Genomic DNA, 21,039 nt, shown 5'->3' with positions numbered 1-21,039 from the left:
CTTTGGAGTTTGGAGTCTACGCTAGAAGTACACCACGGTGAGGACTGTAAACGACTTACATCATCGGGATTCGGGAAGACAAGACTGAAAGACGGTGGCAGCTTGAAGGTTACAAGCTCGGAGTACAAGAGAGCTACATCTAACTTTTTCAGAGTTGACAGCGTCCCTCAGACCCAAGTACCAAACGACAGGACCTGCACAGGGGGGCAGGGATTCCACGAACCGTGCTCTCTCACGGGCCAACAGTTCGTAATTTCGTAAAACAAAAAAAACAGTACAACTTTTACAGCAACCCACATTCCAAACACGAGTTCCGTCCTGCACAGTTCAGGTTGCATATGGTAAAGAAATCAGGATAGTTCAAGTTTGAACAGTAATATGCTCATCCAAAACGAGCGATACCTTCAAAAATTTTATTGGCGGACAAAACTTTGATGCATTCGCGCAGCTTCCCGGATGTTTCCGAAGCAAAACCCATCTTGCTCAATTGACAATGCTATTGCTTTCGATGGTCAGATATTTTCTCTCGTTTTGGCCGCACGCTCCGCAGCTTCCTCGAAATTTCGTCCTCCCGGATATTCAGGTTGTCAACCTCTTGGTGACATACCAAGAGGTTGACAACCTCTTGATATTCAGATTTTTGAGGAGAAACTTCTTGGAACCTTCTTACAAAATCTTGGCTATTCATATTGTCCAAGTATGCATCGAATTCCACGCCTTGCACGATGCCAAAGGAAAAATACCCTTCCTTTCTTGAATCGATCGAGTACGTCCCGATAACATTGGCCTTCCTTTTTGAATTTGATCGAGTATGTCTCTCTCATCCCAAATGTGTTCGTTTTCAAGTTCGAATTGGACTCTTATATGTAGGGGTGTGTATATACTATATATAATTTCACAAAAAAAAAGTATGTGAGTGTATATATGTGTATATATGTATATGCATTATATAATTCACACTCTCTTGAGCTCCACATTCAAAGCCAACTTTTTTTTTCCCAATCCCAAAATTTTATTAAAAAAGGATCAAAATTCTATTAACAAGGAAAGTTACAAAGAAAAAGGAGAACGACCACAGGTTCAGAAACCAAAAGTGACTTCATAATCAGCTTACAATCATAGCCATATGACTCTAAGCAGGCATTTTACCAAAGTATCTCAAGGTGCTTGAAACATCATTAAAAATGTCTTGAACAGTAAAGTCCGGCCATAAACTCCTCTGTCAAAATCACCTTATTGCGCCTCTTCCAAACATGCGCAATCGATTACCTTTGCTCTAATTAGCTGCCAAACTGTGTACTCCCCATCATTGATTGTGCTCTTATCCCCTAGAACCGTAATGTTCCAAGATAGCTGAATGTGAATCGAATGATCAGTTAGCCATTTATATCTGACTTTCCTCCACACATCGTGTGTCGACGTGCACTCCCAAAATGACTCTTGGATTCCATTTCGTAAGCCTGTCCCTGACAGATCAGTCTCCACAGGTAGATTCAATCTAAGGGAGGGTGTTGCCTTCCACAAACATACTCTTGCGCAACTTATATCGAGGAAAGCAGTTCCACTCACTACCATGTATGGCACGTAAAACACCCATCTTTGTAGGAGCCTAGCAACCACCCTCCTCAGCTCTTTAAGAGAACCACAGTGAGGTCACCATTATTAAAGCACTTCCCCACATAGGGTAGTGGTGCTAACCACTAGTAGGATAGTGTTGTAGCCCCATGAAAGGCTAGGGTTGGGTGAGGATGCTGGACTAAGGGGATTGAACAAGTTAACTAGAGTAAGAGGGCTTCCTCACGTGGAAGCCAAGGTTGAGCTTATAGTAATGCACTGCTCAACTAGCAGTGCAAAAGTGCAACCCAGCCTTTGTAGGCTACATGTGACATTTTCATCTTGTGTCCCAGGTCACACATCTTGAACTCACAAATATTGAATTTGATGCATGTAGACTTTGCATACTATTACACTCTGAGCATTTATCTGTACTACACTATTTGAATACACTATCCAAAAATGTCACATGGAGATGATACTCCTACTCCATACAGGGAGGATGAAGTCTCCAGAAGAGTAGGCAAGCATCCATTGATGCAAGAGGAGGCTCGACATGTCGAACATCAATGCTTATAGTTCAAGTGGCTATGTAGGGTAGCCGGCACACCACCTGAGCATGTTCTAGACTATTTCATGTACATCCATGTATGCTCAACTTGGAGGTTTTTATGTTTAAGAACTCAATTTTTGTCTGAAGATATTGTCAATAAGTATCTATGACAAACTAGCAATAAACACCATGGATGTTGGTTTTGTAGGCATGCAATGGAAAGAAGTAAACAACCTAGTCTCCGAACAAGAGATTTTGGCAATTTGGCCCTAATAGGTCGATGAAGAGGTAGCCTAAGGTAGCTAGGCAAGGAGACGCAGAAGAAGAGAGGGAGATGGAAGCACCCTAACCCAAGATTTGGGCTAGCACAGGAGATGGAAGATAGCCAATTGCCTATACAAATGGATTTGGAAAAATGCCAGGCAAATCTACATTGAAGGATATGGAAAGGCCCCACACCATAATATCAAACCAAAGCTATGTTTTAAACGTCCTCCATGACTCTTCCTCATTCTAAGTTGTGATTACTCTAAGATTATATGATGATGCCACTGGTGTGAAAAGTACAGACAATAGAACATCTAAGACTAAGCAAAACCCCACTCTATACATGTTGTAAGCCACCACATGCTATAAGTGATGTATGTTGATCTACCATGTTTGATTTTGCATGTCCCTTCTCCTCTATCATCTTTGGAGACAATGAGGAAATCTAAGTTTGGTTGCTATGACCTTAAGCCTTTATCTTATGACCTTAAGCCGTGTGCACAGAATGCAGTTTCTTGTGGACCAATAATAGTTATATTGCCTTCAATGATCCTATTAGTCTAACTTTGTATATTATACAAGGTTCATGACCACATTAACTTGGTCGCGACCACAACATTAGAAATATTGCATGCCATTAACACCATGTGTGGTTCATCATTTATAACGCCAATGGAATTAAACATGTCCAACTTTAACGTGGTGATTCCATGCACCTTGATTTTTGTGCAAATCTAAATCAAACGTTTCCATACATATATCCTCCTTATGATCACAATTGCTTCCATGTAGTCTCGTCCTACACACACACACACCCACGTGTATATTAAGTGTGTGTGTGTGTGTGTGTGTGTTATACATGGATTGCACACAAAAAAAGTGTGCGTGCGTGTATACATATACATATATGCATGTATGTATGTCTATTGTGATATATATATGAGTCTCTCTCTCTCTCTCTATATATATATATATAGAGAGAGAGAGAGAGAGAGAGAGAGAGAGAGAGAGGATACACACGTTCAGATGAGAGCACTATAGGGGCAAGAAGCTCCTGTTTCTTTGGGCATGAAGGGTGAGACTGAAGAAAGCGAAGAGGGAGGGTGGTAGATGAAGGGATGCCTAAGAAGGAAATGACGCGCTGCTGTTGACAACACTAATTTTGCGGAAGATCTCCCGAAAAAATAGCTGAATAAGCCCCGAAAAGGAAGTCCAGACCGCAGATTTTTCTCTTTCGTAAAATGTGAATCGGAATTGAGTTCTGCCCATGGAGGGGCAGGTCGTGGTGGCCCATCCACTCGATTCATTCAAGCAATCACCACTGCAGAAGCTGCTGTGACGTCCGTCTGTGTACGAGAGAGAGAGAGAGAGGATGTCTTGGTGCAAACTCGGGAGGTGTGTGTATGCAACCTATATGTATGTATGTATGTATGCATATCTTTTGTAGGCTGGCAAGCATTCAAAGCAAATCATGTAGTGTTAAGCGAGCACGTTTTTAGAGCTTTGGATCGACGGGAGGGAGAGAGTGTTTAGAGCTTTGGATCGACGAGCGAGGGAGAGAGAGAGAGACACACACACAAGTTGCCTGGGTCGCGTGCTTGTAAGTTGCATGTAATTGGGCACGTATCTCTTGCTTCTCCTCATCGCACCTGACTCCTCAGACTACTTGATATTGTGCATGCACTCATTGCCTCGTGATTGATGGAACTTCGAACATACGAGCTTTATAACTCGTCAATCGTGCCTTGCACGAACCGTTTTTCAAATGCTACAACTTCGACTGCTCCCTGCTGTCACCAACTCCTCGACCCTCGCTTCCTATGCATTGCCCTTCGAATTGGCCTTGCGCTTCGTGGGCTTGCCTCACTTTGCTCCACTAGCGCTTGACTCTTGCCATTGTGATCAGAGCTGATAGCAGCTGGGTCTTGAGTAAATGGACCCCTTCGACATCCCTCACAAAGAGCCTTCCTTGGATGCGCTCACGCAATGGAGGAAGAATGTGTGGGCTCTCAATGCAGTTCGGCGATTCCGCCACACTGCTAACCTGGAAAAGAGGCGTGAGGTAGGGAACCATCATATTGTGCGACGTGTGCTCACCGATCAGATGCTTGAGACATGTTCTATACTTGTTTTCAAAAAGACCTCGTTCTCTACTAGCGTCACTGTTGTCTGTTGCGAGGCCCTCTGGCTATATGCTATAGACGACGATATGCTAGAGAGAGAGAGAGAGAGAGAGAGAGAGAGAGAGAGAGAGAGGGGGGGGGGGGGGGAGGGACGGAGGGTCACAACGTGTGTGCGAGCGCGCGCGTGTGCACACGTGTCTGCCCGTGTGGGGTAGGTGGGGTGTGTTTGCATCTTTGTGTGCGTATGCACGCATATGTATGAGTGCATGTGCAGGTGTGTGCGTGTGCATGAATATAAGAAATGAGTAAAGAGCAGATAAGTAAATAAATAATAGAGAATCAACGAACGAACAAGCAGATATTAAGTAAATAAAGAAAGAAAGAATACCTCAGCTGTTCATCTATGAATCTCTGATAGAAACTCACTATGATGTATGAGAACATATGTTCATAACAGGATGCACCCATTGAGCTGGTGACAAAGTCGATGGGGATGTAACAATAGCTTACCCCTGCTTGGCTTGATGGGGTTGATTGTGAAGTTGGTTAATCTTAGAATTGTTGTTGTTTGTGCTGGTCCCAAGGGCTTGCTCTTTACTGATGCCACTTTGATGCGTTTGATGTTGTGTACGTCTATGAGGAATATAGAGTCAATGTGTAATGGCTGTTTATAAGAACAATTTGCTGTTTACATCTATCTTGAATGTCTGATACTTGATTTTTTTGGCATATTTGGGACTACTGGTTTATTTATTAAGCTGACTATCATACTGTGTCTGTAGGCAAAGGAAATGAGGGATTTTAAGATCGCTGTTCTAGCAACACGGGCAGCCCTCCTTTTTATAGGTGACTCTTCTCTTAACAGTGCCCAAACTTAAGTTCAATTTAACCTCCCACTCACTTATACGCTCGAACTCTTTGTAGGAAAAAGATTTGCTGTTACTGCAGAGCAATTGGAAGCCATCCAAGACAAACCTGATCTCTATAAAAGACTGGGTGGTGTAGAAGGTATCGCTGCAAAGCTTGACGTCCATTCTTTGGAACAGGGAATCAGGGGTAGTGACGCAGATATCAAGGAAAGAAGCAAGGAGTTTGGTTCAAATAAGTACGACGAGAAACCTCCACGGGGGTTTTTATTGTATGTTTGGGATGCGTTCCAAGACTTGACACTATTCATTCTAGCAATATGTGCAGTAATCTCCCTCGCTGTTGGCATTCCGACTGAAGGCTTAAGCGAAGGTTGGTACGATGGTGTGGGGATTCTTGTCAGCCTAGCTATTGTCGTGTTTGTCACGGCAGTCAGTGACTACAGGCAATCTCTCCAGTTCCAAGCCTTAGAGAAAGAAAAGAAGAATATAAACGTCCAAGTGGTTCGTGGTGGTGCTAGGATGACTGTTTTTATCTATGATATTGTCGTGGGAGATTTAGTGCATCTTTCAACTGGTGATCAAGTTCCTGCTGATGGCATTTTTACTTTTGGCTCTTCTTTGTCTGTTGACCAGTCTAGTTTGACAGGTGAGAGTGATCCTGTGTATCCAAGCAAAGATATGCCTTTTCTATTGGCAGGAAGTATGGTTCAAAATGGGACTGGAAGGATGCTAGTGACAGCTGTTGGAATGAGGACGGAATGGGGAAAGCTCATGTCTACACTTATTCAAGGTGGCCATAATGAGACACCATTGCAGGTCCGGCTTAATGGAGTGGCAACTGTAGTGGGAAAAATTGGCCTGGTGTTCGCTGTTCTCACCTTTTCTGTTCTAATGATACGATTCTTGATATTGCGATTTGAAGAGGGTTTCAATCATTGGAGAACAGATTATTATCTGCAAATTGTAAATTACTTTGCAGTTGCAGTTACTATACTAGTGGTGGCCGTTCCAGAGGGACTTCCACTTGCTGTGACGTTGAGCCTTGCTTATGCCATGAAGCAAATGATGGAGGAGAAGGCTCTTGTTCGCAATCTGTCAGCATGTGAGACAATGGGTTCTGCTACATGCATTTGTAGTGACAAGACAGGAACTTTGACAACCAACCATATGACTGTTGTAAAAGTGTGGTGTACTGGACTTGTAGATATTGCTGGAAAAAACGGTTCAAGTCTCTCTGAGAAAGCTTTGGAGCTCTTTCTGGAGGGAATTTTCCAAAATACAAGTGCAGATGTGGTGGAGTACAGTGACCATCGTGAGGTACTTGGTTCTCCTACTGAACGTTCAATTTTAGAGCTGGGTTTGTCTTTGGGTGGACAGTGTTCTGAAGTAAGATCGAAAAGTCAAATTCTTCAAATTGAGCCCTTCAGCTCAGCCAACAAGAAAATGTCTGTGCTAGTAAGGCTGAAGGATGGCAAGTTTAGGTCTCATTGCAAAGGTGCTTCAGAGATTGTCTTGGGAATGTGCAACTCTAGAATGGATCAAAGTGGAGTGTCTATCCCTTTGGATTCTGTGGAAATTCAGCGGTTACAGGATGTGATTGACGCATTTGCTCGGGAAGCTCTTCGCACTTTATGTTTTGCCTATATTGACTTAGAAAGTGTGCCTCAAAGAGGAGAGCTCCCACAGACAGGTCTTACTTTTATTGCCATTGTTGGAATCAAGGATCCGGTACGACCTGGAGTAAAGGATGCAGTAAACCTTTGCTTCCAAGCTGGAATAAAGGTGCGGATGCTTACAGGTGATAATAAACAAACGGCAGAGGCCATAGCTCGCGAGTTGAACATCCTGACGGGAGATGGTTTGTCTGTAGCGGGTCCTGATTTTCGCCATTGGAGCCCAGCAGAAAAGATGGAAAGAGTCCCCAAAGTACAGGTGGGCTAATCTTTTTGGTCAATGTTTGTTTTTGTTCATCTATTCTTTACAGGTGAAATAAGTAAGACGTGTGGGTCTTGCTAGGCAAGCCTTATAAGTAGTAATTTTGGTTTTGAGTGTCAAATTGATTAAAGATGAATGGATGGTGGATTTGACCAGGTTTTAGTGGTTTATTGTTGGTTTGCTATTGTCATTGGCCACCTCTTTGAACTATGACTTGAACCTCATGACAGCTCAATCAGCCCATCAAGACCAACACTGGTGCAACGACCATGTCTTCTATTTTACCGAGGTGATTGCCAAATTGGTTCTTGCCAGTTTTCCCCAAATAAACTGAATCCTGCTTTGAAATTAAGAGTATCATTCCACAAGCGTTTGCAGACTTGTATGCCGGCAGATCTGAAACATCCCTGTTAGGATCGAACCTTAAACACAGTCCAAGTTAAGTCATCAAAACCCAATATAGATCAGCAGGCGACTCACCTCCCAGTTGCCCCTGAGCACGTGGGCTAGAGATCAGACTCGCACAAGGCTATGCCTATGGCAGCAGTGTCCCATACCACCGGAACTGTCCACACTAGGAACCTTTAGCATAGTTCTTGTGATCCGTCATGTAGAGGCGTGAGTCTAAGCTTATGATTCAGAGCAGTTGTGTCAACATACTGAATGCCATTCCAATAGCCTTGGCCAACCTTATATAGAAGAGCATCCCGCCTTCTAGAAAGCATCCTGGCTAAATATAGCCAACCAAAAGTAAATCGTCCAGCCTGTAGGAGTCTCGGAATAGCTCAAAACTGCCACGAATCAATTTGCCCCTGCTCTAGCACACTCTGGAACCACATGCGCAGCCCCAGGATCAAATCGCTTTGCTTGTTGGCCTGAAAATAAGCAGGAATCAACTCCAGATGAAATCGCTCTGCTCCCTTGGCACCTGAATCAGCATGAATCAGTCCCAAGAGCTGCTTCCTTGGCCTGAAATCAGCAGAATACCGCTCCAGATGAATTCGCCCTGGCAGATACTACTCCGGAACAGCTAGCACACCTCCCGCCCTGGCTAGAACTGCCCAGGATCAGCCTGTGGACAGCAAAATTCAAATCGCCTCACAACCTCACAGCCTCCTGCTCACACAAATTGGGCGAATCTCTCCTTTGGACGCGTGCAAGCTTGCAATTGCCTCCTTTGGCCTGGGTGCACCTGAATTTGGCTGTTCCTTGCCTCTAGACACAATTGGCAGATTATAATCCCAAAATAGTAAATGGATTTCTACCACTCTTTTGGGTCACCAGAAAACTACCCCAAGCCACAATTAGTACACCAACAAGTGCATAATTTGCCTAGGGTCTCTAGGAATACTGAGCCTGATACACGTAATATAACCCTTGGAATTCCCGTGCCACCAAGGCCCAAGGTATTCACATGTAAATTCAATTACGTTAGAATTCACAAATAAAATCACATCCTCGTGACAATATACTCCCCGAACTGATCGCACAATCTTGCCCAGATGATTGCAGATTAGCCTATGTGCTATCCTACAACCCAATCCTACCACACAATTAGTCCTCCAGCACTTAGCACTCAGATACACAGGTAGCCTTTCGGCAATTGCAACCATGATGGTGCACCACAAACGATCCTGTTATGTATCTTCCTTGGATGTTGATGGACTTAATCCAGCAGGGTTAGGAGCCCTGGCATTAAGGAACAAATGCTAACATGGGACCAGGGGCATTAGAACAACGGCAAAGGGCTAGGACCTTCCGGGCCGTGGTTTTGCTGGCTGGCCTTTCTTTCACTGATTTCTAACAGAGACCGGGCTGTGGATGCTGTGGTTGGTCTATTGCTATGTCACATGCACCCTTGCACTTGGGTGCAATGTGACACATTGGCTACATCGACAACTGCGTTATGGTGCCCTAATTGGAGATTTTGTTGTATGCTGTGACCCCTTTGCGAGCCACAGATTAGGGATTTGCATGACCCCTTGTCTGGAGAACAGTAGGGTAGTGTTTCCATCTTATGATTAGAGATAGGTCTAGGTCCAGCCTACGATAGGAGCCCTTTTGGGCCCCCTCAAGGCTGGAGCAAGTGAAGGAAATGGGCTGGGGAAGGGCTGCCTTTATAGGCTGTCCTGCACCCCTCCCTAGGCCACTGTTTTATGGGACCAAGAGCCCAACCAACCAGTCCCAAAAAGCCAACTGAAAAGTCGGTCAGTTTGGGCAGGTTGGCTCAGCCCTCCAGCCCTATAAATATTCAGCCTCCCAGCCTTCAGCACTCCCAACAGCTCCCCTCCAACCCCTCCTGTGCAGCCCTGGCACTTCCAGAGTTTGGCCTCTGATCAGCCTCAGGTTTTGGCCTCAGTTCAGCCCTCCTGTAAGGTGTCTACGCAGCGCAACAGTCGGGGATTCGGACCAGCAAATGGAGTAAGGTTTGGGTACTGTTTCAGCAGCTCTTTTACAGTTTTGCACAGCTCACTTCTCAGCTCTATATTTCAGTCATCTCTTAGCTCTCTTTTAGAATCTATTACTCCTAGCTTTCACTCTCTCTCACGTAGTAACCCTGCATCCCAGTGGACAACACAAGCCTCTTCCTTGCCTTGTAGAAGTGCCCTACATTGACAGTGTGGACAGCATCAAGGTCTCGGTATTGGTTGGCATTGCCTGTCTTTGGGTCTACAATATGTATGCATGCATAGTGTACTTTCAGAAGCGCGTTTCCATGCTCTCTTGAAAGGTGTTATTTGTATCTTTCAGTTCTCCATGTATTAAGCAAATTCTCCCTTGATTGGAGGAGTGGGCCCTCAGTGGGTACAGGACCCAATCGGTTGTCAACTCCATTCTCTCTCTACCCTCATCTCCTTTCCTCTCTATGGTGCATAACGCTAATTCATGTTACATGGTATCAGCGCTTCGGTCTGTATCCAGCTTGACTACCGCGATTGTATGGTTGTGTTGAGATCCGAAAAGGACACATTCAAACGCCATGGAAGATTCGGGGAAAGATGTCAGATTTTAAGACTATGAAGAGGAGAAAGATAGTCAAAATGATACGCTTCCGCCAAGTGCTCAAGAAATGATGGCTAATCTTTTGGAGCAGAATTGGGTCCTCCTATAGCAACTCGAAGAACATTCAACCCAGCTAGAAGAAAGTAGAAGATAGTTGGACCAGACAAAACAACTTATGGAATAAAAGCGGAAAGAAAGAGGAACCATAGATTTTGAAAAATTGCTCTTGTGATGTGCGAGGAACGCTAAAATGAGGAGGCACTGCGACGCGTAGAGCTCGCTTAGGCAGAGAGGCAACAAAAGCTAGACGAAGAGGTGATGCTTCTCCAACACAAACAGATGTTATCCACTATGCAGGCTAGTTTGATCGCAACAGCAGTCACCGCCACAGCTTCGTCATCGACAAAGGTAACACTACTCACCCGGTCCATACCAAATTTTGTTAAGTATGATGGTAAGAGTGACTGTCCTTCAATTTATTCATCAGTTCGTCGCTCATTTTCCGTTAGTGCGGATTCAAGATGAGCAAGATAAAGTCTACCTAAAAGCCTCTCATCTTCCCGGCGGTGAGGCGGTTACTTGGTGGCAACATGGGCTAGTAAGCATATTGACCCAACAACTTTTAAGACGAATTTCGTCTGGGCAGCGTTTGCCACCGATCTCAAGCCCATTTTCTACCGCCGCAGTATACGCTTAACCTAGAGGAGGAGTTTTCTCGTCTCTTTCAAAATGGTTTCCTTGTATTGTCGTCACACTGGCACAGCAGTTGGTCATGTCTAAAAGCGATAAGATGAAGCAATTCATTCAAGGATTGGACACTAACATCTGTTTTCCTGTCCGGAACTTCGACCCGTCCGATTACGAGTGGGCGTTGACTCTCGTCCAGAATCAAGAAAGGAAGTTGAATGGAGGAAAGCCCAAGCAGGTCCAAAAGGATTCCAAAGCCCTGCAGCAGTCAAACAACACAGCGGTTCGACTCGTCCGATTATGAGTGGGCGTTGACTCTCGTCCAGAATCAAGAAAGGAAGTTGAACGGGGGAAAGCCCAAGCAAGTCCAAAAGGATTCCAAAGCCCTGCAGCAGTGAAACAACACAGCGGGTAAGGATCAGAAGAAGGACAACCAGTACCAAAAGAAAGACGGCCAGACTTCTGGTCAAAAGGAGTCCAAGTCCAAGATGATTCCAGATGAGAAGATGAAAGTAGGCATTATGGGAGGCTATCTATAGCCCGACGAAAAGAAGCGGTACCACTAAAAATATCATTGCTTTCATTGCCACCACATCGTTGGACACGGCAAGAAGGATTGTCCTAAGTGGCCTGTCAAAAAGGTTGCAAAAGCGCCTACTTCTTCCGTTGCCAATGTATTGGTTGTTCCAGTTCCGCCACTAGTCTTAGCTACAAATGGCGTCTTCCCTGCTTTGAATGCCGTTCCCTCAATGGTCTTTCAAGTTAAGGAGGACGACCTCTCAGACCAAAAGAAGGCTCTTATTCGAGCATATGGCAAAGCTAACGGGCATCAGTTCATTGTCCTGTTTAATATGGGGAGTTCAGAAGATGCCATCTCCCCTCAGCTTGCCAAGATAGTGGGGTGCACTTTGGTGCCTCACGAGCTTGCAGTGGACGGGTTCACACCTGGCTTGTGCACACACATAACGCATAAGGCCATCCATTTTACTTTTTCAGTTCAAAAGGCCATTTTTATGCGGGATTTTGTAGTGATATGTTTGATGGGGTGCGACATGATCCTTGGGATTCAGTGGTTCCGTGAGCATGTACCGATGCCTGATTAGCAGCAGGACATCTTCACGATTGTGGAAGGTTTACTTGAGTCCACCGTGATACACAGTGATTGGAGCATACCAGGGATTCCGTAAATTTCTCATATCCAAGCAAGTCGTGCCGTCCACAAGGGTGCAATGTGTGCACTTGTTTATGTCCAGTACCAGATCACTTTGGTTCAAGCCGCTCCTTCGATGGGGCAAGCAATGGTGGATCTACTCTAGGAGTTCCAAGACAATATGCTTCGGGATGACACAGACCGGAAGACCATCACATCAATCTGATTCTGGACTCCACACCTCCAAGTAAGTTTCCTTACCGACTTTCCAAGTCTATGGAGGGAGAGTTGGAGCAGCAGTTGTCTCAGTTACTGCGCGTAGGGTTTATAAGACCGTCATCTTCGCCATTCACTGCGCCTATTTTGTTTGTGGCATAGAAGGATAAGTCTGCACGATTATGTATGGACTTTAGAGCAATTAACAAACTTACAGTAAGTAACAAGTTTCCTATGCCCCGCATCGAGTATATCTTGGAAAGACTCAATGGTGCATAGTTTTTCTCAAAAATCAATCTCAAGAGTGGCTACCACCAAGTCTGAATTTTTTAAAGCTGACATCCCAAAGACAGCTTTTCGAATAGAGCGAGCTCATTACGAGTTCGTCATCATGCCATTTGGCCCGAAGAATGCACCGCCCACATTCAACAAGATGATGTCTTGGGTATTTGCAGATAATATTGGAAAGTGCCTGTTCATTTATCTCGATGATATCCTTATCTTTTCCGCTACAGCAGAGCAGCATATTAAGGATGTGTGATGTGCCCTATAGTTATTACGCCACCTCAATACAAAGAAAAGTGAGTTTGGGTTGCTGAAAATCCAGTATCTAGGATACATCATTAGTCCTCAAGGGATTTGATTAGATTCAGAGAAGATTTTAAGCTATTACCAATTGGGCTGTCCCTATGACGGCTCAAGAGATCCGGTCCTTTGTGGTTTGTGTCAAGCCTACAGCTCGCATATGGATGGGTTCTCAAACCCCTCTTACAGATTTATTAAAGGGGATAAAGACACGCAGATAGAAGATTCAAGTCATTGGTAAAGCTTTGCAAGCCTTTCATGATTTGCAAAGGTTGGCCACAACAGCACCAGTCACGAAGATTGCCTCTTAGGATGATTCATATCTGGTGATCATAGATGCAAACAATGTCACCATCGGGGCAGTTTTACAGCAAGAGGATAGGCCCACGGCATATTACAACAGAAGGCTCAACAATGCTGAAAAGGTCCTTTGTGGTTTGTGTCAAGCCTACAGCTCGCATATGGATGGGTTCTTAAACCCCTCTTACAGATCGGACCACAAACGGAGTAAGGTTTGGGTACTGTTTCAGCAGCTCTTTACAGTTTTGCACAGCCTACTTCTCAGCTTTATATTTCAGTCATCTCTCAGCTCTCTTTTAGAATCTATTACTCCTAGCTTTCACTCTCTCTCTCTCACAGTAACCCTGCATCCCGGTGGACAGCACAAGCCTCTTCCTTTCTTTGTAGAAGTGCTCTACATTGTCAATGTGGACAGCATCAAGGTCTCGTTATTGGTTGGCGTTGCCTCTCAGGTCTTTGGGTTTTCAATACGTGTGCACAATGTAACATTTAGAAGCGCATTTCCGTGCTCTCTTGAAGAGTTTTATTTGTATCTTTCAGTTTTCCAAGTATAAAGAAAACCGTCCTCCCCTGATTGGGGGAGGGGCCCCTCAGTGGGTACAGGGACCCAATCGGTTGTCGACTCCATTCTCTCTCTACCCTCATCTCCTTTCTCTCTCTATGGTGCATAATTCTAATTCCTCGCTAAAGATTTAAAGAAGGTCTTGCTGTGATTACACGATCAAATTACCATTGCATGTTACATGCTGGGCAGTAGAAGGCTGGTGGTTGTGTTTTTGAGTTGATTCTATGCAAGAAAAGGCTGGGCAACCTTGTCTGTGGGGTTTTCTAGGTTGGGGCTGCTTGCTAGGTGATTGTGTAGTGAGCTCCCTTAGAATTGTTCAGATGTTGAGCCTTGCTTCGAATTGTAATTCACATGTTGCGAGTCGAGGGGCACCGTAACAACCAAGGGCTAGGAGGCTGAAGTGCTGGGAGAACAGTATGAGGAAAGAGGGCCTGGAGGCCCCCTATTTATAGGGCTTTTGGGGCTGTTTGGCTGGCCCCATAAAGGCAGCCCTAGGCCCCATAAATGCAGCCCTAGGCCTCATAAAGGCAGCCCTAGGGAGGGGTGCAGGGTAGCCTATAAAGGCAGCCCTTCTCTTGCCATTCTCTTCACTTGTTCCAGCCCTGAGGGGGCCCCAGAAGGGCTCCTATCCTAGGCTAGATGTAAACCTATCCCTAAACCTAAAATTGAAACACTACCCTACGGTTCTCCAGTGGGTACTAGTGAACAAGGACTGATCTTCCGACTTGACCTAAGGCTGAGAGATTGACTTACGTAGCTTGTGCTTGACTGCTGTCCCTGGACAAGGGCTCACAAAGGGGTCATAGCATACGACAAAATCTCCTATTGGGGAACTATTACACACTTGTCGATGTAGCCAGTGTGTCACTTTGCACCCAAGTGCAGGGGTGCATGTAACAAATAGGCACAGGGTCCCCATGGAACATCTAATTGGCATCTAGGGCCCTGCCCAACTCTTCGGTCTTTATTCCCAACCTCAGGGCCAAGTCTTTTGATATGAAGTTACCAGTAGCCTTTGGATCAAACACAATAAGTGCTTGCTGGTATCTTATCTTGCCCCATGAAAGCAATAGCTCTCTCTCCTTTGGATTGGACACTCTTCCCAAATCATCAGGAATTCCACTTGCTACCGGCCTGGGCGGTACTTGGGGCTTACTTTGCTCCTTTGATCCCGAAGGTCTCTCAGGGCTTTGGGCAGCCACATGCCCCTCTTTGCCACACCTGAAGGATCCGCCCTCTTTTTGCATGATGGCAATCTGTTCAGGAGTAAAGTTCGGCTCCCTTTATAGGCTTTTTGCCCTCGGTTTCCCCTCGGCTTTTGAGGCTAAAACTACCTTTTTTGAGCCTTGGGAAACTCCCTTTTTTCAAATTGGGGAGTGGCTGACTTCTTCTTTGTTGCCCCGGTCTGTAAGGAAAGCACAGTGGTGGGATTCTGTATATGCATTAAGCTGGCCACAGAGGCTGAATGCATTATGCCCTGAATGCTCTTGTTATGCTGGGTATTTACCACAGCTTGGGTCTTGGGAGTCAGGCCAGCCCTATATTTCTTGAGTTGGGTCTTCTTGGGGACCTTCTTAAAAGGTGCAATCTACAGATATGCATCCCATAACTTCTAATTATAAGTCTCCATTAAATCCCTGTCATCCATGTGTAGACTCTCCCAACTGAGGAGGGCATGGTCCTTGAATTGCTTTGCATAAATTGCTTATAAAAAGCTTTCTTGAAGCCCTTCCAATGCCTGGGAGCTAAACCATCTGTGGTCTGTGAACTCCACCATACACTAGCTGTACCTATCAGATGTAGGCTGACCATACACAATTTTGATGACTCATGGAAGTTCTTTGTGCTGCCAAAGGAAGCATCAACCTGCCTTATGAATTGCATTGCCTTTTCAATATGACCATACTGGCCATTGAAAATTGCAAACTTTATAGTCTTTCCACCTTCCTTAAATTCCCGAGGCTTTGCATGCCTTCCTTTGGATGCTCTCTTCTTGCTGGTCCTATGAGTGGATGTTCTAGAAGAAGAAGATGAAGAAGTGGAACTGGAAAAAGAGGAAGGACTTGGAGACCTTTTTCCTGCCTTGTTGATGTGCTTATATGGATTGCATTGAGCATGCAATGCCATTTCTCCTACATGCCGATGAAGATGTCTTTTATGGACATTACCACATCATCGTGAATAATTTTTCATAAATGACTTGCTCAGATTTTCCAATGGGACCTATGGCTTGCGTATATTGATTTCGTCTAGACTTAGCATACCATTAGAATCCAACTGCACAGATCTGAATGAGATACACCCCCTACCTAGGCTACTCCTAGGTGTATTTCTTTATTACAATGATGCAAGGCTTCAATTACACTAGCAATTTTGATCCTCGGACAGAACCCAAGGAAGCCCTAAAAACAAAAAAAATAAAAAAATCCTGATGTATTACAATGTTGTCCCCAAGAAATGAAAATGGGAGGTGTGACTACAAAGTATTTGAAAATTGTGGAAAGTAACTGAAAGTAATAGAAAGTAGCCACTGGTAGATATCCGGGTGAAGAAAGGCAAAAAGCACCTCCGAGTAGAGCCCAATCTCAGCAAAACTTTAGGGTTGAGATCTTTGGAATTACTGTATTGGCACCAACCTTATCTCTCAAGCTCTGAAACACAGAAAATTCAGATTGAACAGTTAGTGCTAGAAATTCTAGTTGGAAATCCCTCGGAGTCGACGTTCTCGTACCTAACTTGACCGTAATTCTTAATATTCAGAGAAAATAGGTTAAAAATAAGTTAAGTCACTTTCAGAAATGCCCACAGATGAAAAGTGAAATTCCTGGACTGTGGAAAACAAAATTAAATAGTCCAAGGCTTGGAAAGTAGGAAAACAGTAGGCCGAAGCAGAATTCAAGGGAGATTGCAGCAAATCGTCCGATTAGAGAAGGAAGAGCAGATTTAGAACTGGATATGCAAGTACAATTGAACCCACAAGGTCAAGCCTGGGCACAAGAGAAGAAAAACCAGTCACAATTGATCTGGGAGGCACGTTGCTGCTGTGAATTTATTTCCAGCCTCCTAGCTTGCTGTGGAAACACTGTTTACAGGCTTGGGCAGGTTCATACCTGATCTTGGCTGCTCCTCGATGGCTTGCAATCAACGTAGGAGCCTCTTGGATGGGAGAATAGGGCTTGGGAAACAAAAGGGCAGCACTGGAGCAAGGAGACAGCAAGAGAGCAGCAAGAAGATGAAGTGACACTGCAAGAGAGCCCAGTTACAATGCCCAAAATCAATCACAGGTTTCGTTTACCGCCTAATTAGGAAGCAAAAATCCCTAAAAGTTGAGACAATCGATAAAGCAGGTTCAGATAATTGTAGAAAGTTGTTAAAAGCATTTCTAATGTATTAGTTTCTCACCTTAATATTTAATGAGTTATTCTAGATTAAAATAGTGTTTAACAATTAGTTTAATATTTTAATTAGGTCTTTTAGGAGAAAATTCCCCATGACCTGTCTACCTATGCACACAATCAATTAAACAAGTAGGTCCAGAAATAAATACAGTCCTAGGTTTGCTAGGCTCACAATTTGTGATGAGCTTTCTGAACCTGTGGTCTTCGAGACAAGGTGACGGCCACCATGTTCTCCTTTCATGGAGTATGCTGAATCTGAAAATCAAATGCAGCTAAGAAATTGGCCCACCTCATGTCCTTTTGCCTCATAGTGGCTGCGTAAGAAAGTAATGGACACTTTGGTGGTCAGCCTAAATAAAAAAATCAACACCCAAAAGATAGTGCTTCTAGACTTGTAAAGAATGGATCACTGCAAGAAGTTCTTTCTCATAAACATCATATTTCAGCTCAGCCTCGTTACTACATGTCCCTCTTGTAGAATATTGGCTCTAGTGCAACCACCATTGGCATCAGCTTGAACTAGAGGATTTCTTCAAGTGAGGCATACGAAGATAGGTGCCTCACTTGAAGAAATCCTCTAGTTCAAGCTGATGCCAATGGTGGTTGCCTAGCTGCTGCTGCTCCCCGCTCCCTCCTGCTGCCCTCCTCGCTGCTCCCTCCCTCCCCTCCTTGCTGCTTCCTCCCTCCCCCCTACCCTCGACTCCCCTCCTCTTCCGCTGCTGCAGCCCCCCCTGCGTGCTGCCTCCCCCTTGCGCGCTACCTCCTCCCCCCTGCGCGCTGCAGCCCCCCCTGCGTGCTGCCTCCTCCCCCCTGCGCGCTGCCTCCCCCTTGCGCGCTATCTCCTCCCCCCTGCGTGCTGCCTCCCCCCTGCGCGCTGCCTCCTCCCTCCCCTCCCCCTTGCCTGCTGCTCCCCCCTGTGTGCTGCCTCCCCCCTGCGCGCTGCCTCCTCCCTCGCCTCCCCCTTGCCTGCTGCTCCCCCCTGCGCTGCTGCAGCACCCCCCCCCCCCCCCCCCCCCGCCCCCCTGCCCCCCCCCCCGCTGCTGCCAGCCCCCCCCTGCGTTGCTTCAGCCCCCCCTTGCTGCTGCCAGCCCCTCCCCCTCCCTCTTCTCTACTCCTCCCTCCTCTTTCCTCCCCTCCTCTTCCTTCTTCCTCTCCCTTTGCTGCCCCCTCTTCTTCCTCTCCTCTATCCTCCCCTCTTGCTGACTCCTCTCCTTGCTCATTCCTCTCTCTCTCTCCTTCCTTTCACCCTCTCCCCTCATTTGCAGAATCCCTATTTTTGTTAGGGGTCTCCTAGGCTTCAGGAAAGCGGACGGAGTTCTTTTTTTGGTTTTGAATCGGCCTTTCCCACCTCGATTGACGAATGGGTTCCCATTCAGTCAATCCTTTACCGCCCACACCGGCCGCGAGAACCGTCACTTGGATTTGGAGCATGAGTGTTCCACGACTCTCTTCGCACGCATCCATGGCTCCTACCCCTCCAGGTCACAAGCTAGAGATTGGATGCTTGCGGCACTTCCCGAGGAGCTCGCCCCCCACCTTAAGGATGTTTGTTTGTTGGGATGAGGTTTCTTTCAGGTGTGCCTAGATTCCCCGGATGTCACGAGAGACCTGCTGCAGGCCGGTTTTCTTTTTCTAGGCTACAGGAGGATTTTTTTGTTTCCCTTTCAACTGAGCTTTGACCCAGTTGAAGAGGACAAGCAGGGAGTTTCTGTTTTCATCAGATTCCTTGGACTTCCCTCAGTTTATCACCGGCTACTTTTAGTTATTGGCGAGAGGTTTGGTGTGCTAGTAGAGATCCCCCCTCTTCCTAGCGAACCCTCTTCGGCCGCTGAGGCAGTCAGGATGGATGGGGTACCTAGGGTTAGGGCCATTGTCCAGGACCCCAATATTTCAGATGACCACATCATGCTATAGTGACCCGATGGCCTTCTTCCGTGAGAGATTTGAGGTTGCAGGTCGGCAGGACCAGTGCAAGATTTGCAGATCCTCGGGTTACTTCGCGAGAGTTTGCCCAAAGAAGAAAAAGAGGCCCAGAAAGCAACCAGCGCGGACTAGCTTACGACAGAGAGTTGGAGCAGGACCTACCGCTCCACAGGCACCGACTCAGACACGGGCTCCCCCCCCTCCTAGGGCTACCCGAGTCCCTCCTGCACCTTGCACCATCCCTGGCCCATGGTGGGTTCCGTTCGCTGTTAGGCCCTCTACTTCAGATCACACTTCCACCGCTTCGGAGGCTACTCCCTTGGAGCCTCGGGAGGAGACTAGTGTTCAGGAGCCTTGTTCGACCCCATCCCTGGATCAGGCTGTACCTTCCTCAGCAACCCAGGTCGTTGGCACCTTGTCCGCAGCACTTCTTGATCAGGATCCAGTACAGGTGTCTCCTCCTTTGGATAGAGGGAAGGGGGTCTTACATTCTATCCTTGCTTCGGTAGGAATCCTTCGTGCACCCTCCCCAGGACTGGCTCAGCGGAACTCCTTTTCCGCTTTGGAAGACCTCTCTGAACTCCTAGATGATGATTTTGTACCTTCTACTTTCGGAGAGCTAGTTATAGGAATCCCTTGTGAGAAATCCTTCTCTCTCTCACCTGTGGACTTTCCTCCCCTTGGACCTCATGTGTATGGCAGGAGGTCAGCTCCGGCGGAGGGTTCTTTTTCCGCCACCAGGTTGGGTAAGGTATTCCAACCCGCTTCCTCCTACCGATGAGGATAGCCAGTTGGAATATACATGGATTGGGCAGCATCCCTCATCGCCGTCGCAGACAGCTGATCAGGAATCAGCTCCATCCAGGTGTTTCAGGTGGTTCCCTAGACATTCTTTTTCTTCAAGAACACAAATTGGATGTCAGAGATTGCTCCAAGTCAGGTGAGCTGCTTTCAGGCCGGACTTTTTGGCTTCCTGCCTTGGGAACCAGAGGAGGTATATGCATATAGGTTTCAGATTCTATTCTCCCTTTGATCTCATTGCTCTCATCAGACAGAGGCTTCGACAGCGATTTCCTACTGTTACTTTTGGCAGATTTTTCTGGTTGTTTGGCTTTCATCCACAGAGACAGGGTTTTGATTTGTTTTTTGTAAGGGTGCGCTATTGGACACTATGGACTTTATGGATGGATAGAAATCATAGAGTCTTTGGTGATCCACTATTTTCATCCTTTCTTTTTTTCAAACGATCTCTGCAACAATCATTCTACGATTGTTTTCAGACTCGTTTGATTGATTAGGATGTGTATACAGCTTATACTGAGATCTTTAGTTGAGTAGTAGCTACTTCGTTTTTGAAGTAACTATGAATGTAATTATTCTACAGAAATAAAAGATTTCTTCCCACAAAAAAAAAAAAAAAAAAAAAGTGTGTCTTCTTATCATATTCACTCACCTCACCAACATCCACTCCGTACACACGCTACATGTGCTGCATGCTTGAGCAAGAGTCAACATAATTACCAGTCCAAGGCGCTCTTCCCATTGGAGGGCCATATCTAGTATTCATTTCTCTATCCCTACAATCCTGTTTGTTGTGTAACTTACGAAAAATGAACAGAACGAATAGTAATGTGAAGCATTCATAAAAGAGAGAGAGTGCTTTGCATTTCAGATATGATCTTACCTCATGCACCGTCTTCAAATCAGGCCATTCAAGAACTAATAGGATCCATTTTAATTTCATTCTCGAAACTAAAGCTTTATCTTTGCAAGGAGAAATTCACTCTTTTTGGCATTTATGAACAATTGGTGATCCTGCAATAGCTCGAACACAAATCCTTAGATATTCTTTGTGCTGCTCTTTATCCTACTAAACACTATGATGTCTTCAAACAATATTCCTATAAAGGA

General features: G+C 45.7%; 1 protein-coding gene across 4 annotated transcripts in view; it reads left to right on the top strand.

The window, feature by feature from the left end:
* Positions 1-3,832: 3,832 nt before the first annotated feature.
* The window catches only part of LOC147900866 (putative calcium-transporting ATPase 11, plasma membrane-type), a 52,896-nt gene continuing 35,689 nt past the window's right edge, over positions 3,833-21,039 (top strand). For 2 of the 4 annotated variants that reach the window (XM_087375560.1, XM_087375557.1), the window contains exons 1-3: positions 3,987-4,436; positions 5,280-5,343; positions 5,422-7,298. In XM_087375560.1, the coding sequence (XP_087231686.1) occupies positions 4,308-4,436; positions 5,280-5,343; positions 5,422-7,298 (2,070 nt within the window). In that variant the 5' untranslated portion in view covers positions 3,987-4,307. The other 2 variants (XM_087375561.1, XM_087375558.1) reach the window with 2 other exon arrangements.

Source organism: Dipteris shenzhenensis, chromosome 6, assembly GCF_047967505.1.
Source record: "Dipteris shenzhenensis isolate YYH24624 ecotype China chromosome 6, Dip_SZ_1.0, whole genome shotgun sequence".
Classification (NCBI taxonomy): Eukaryota; Viridiplantae; Streptophyta; class Polypodiopsida; order Gleicheniales; family Dipteridaceae; genus Dipteris; species Dipteris shenzhenensis.
The sequence above is the reverse complement of the archived record's forward strand: the minus strand, read 5'-3'. Positions and strand labels throughout refer to the sequence as shown.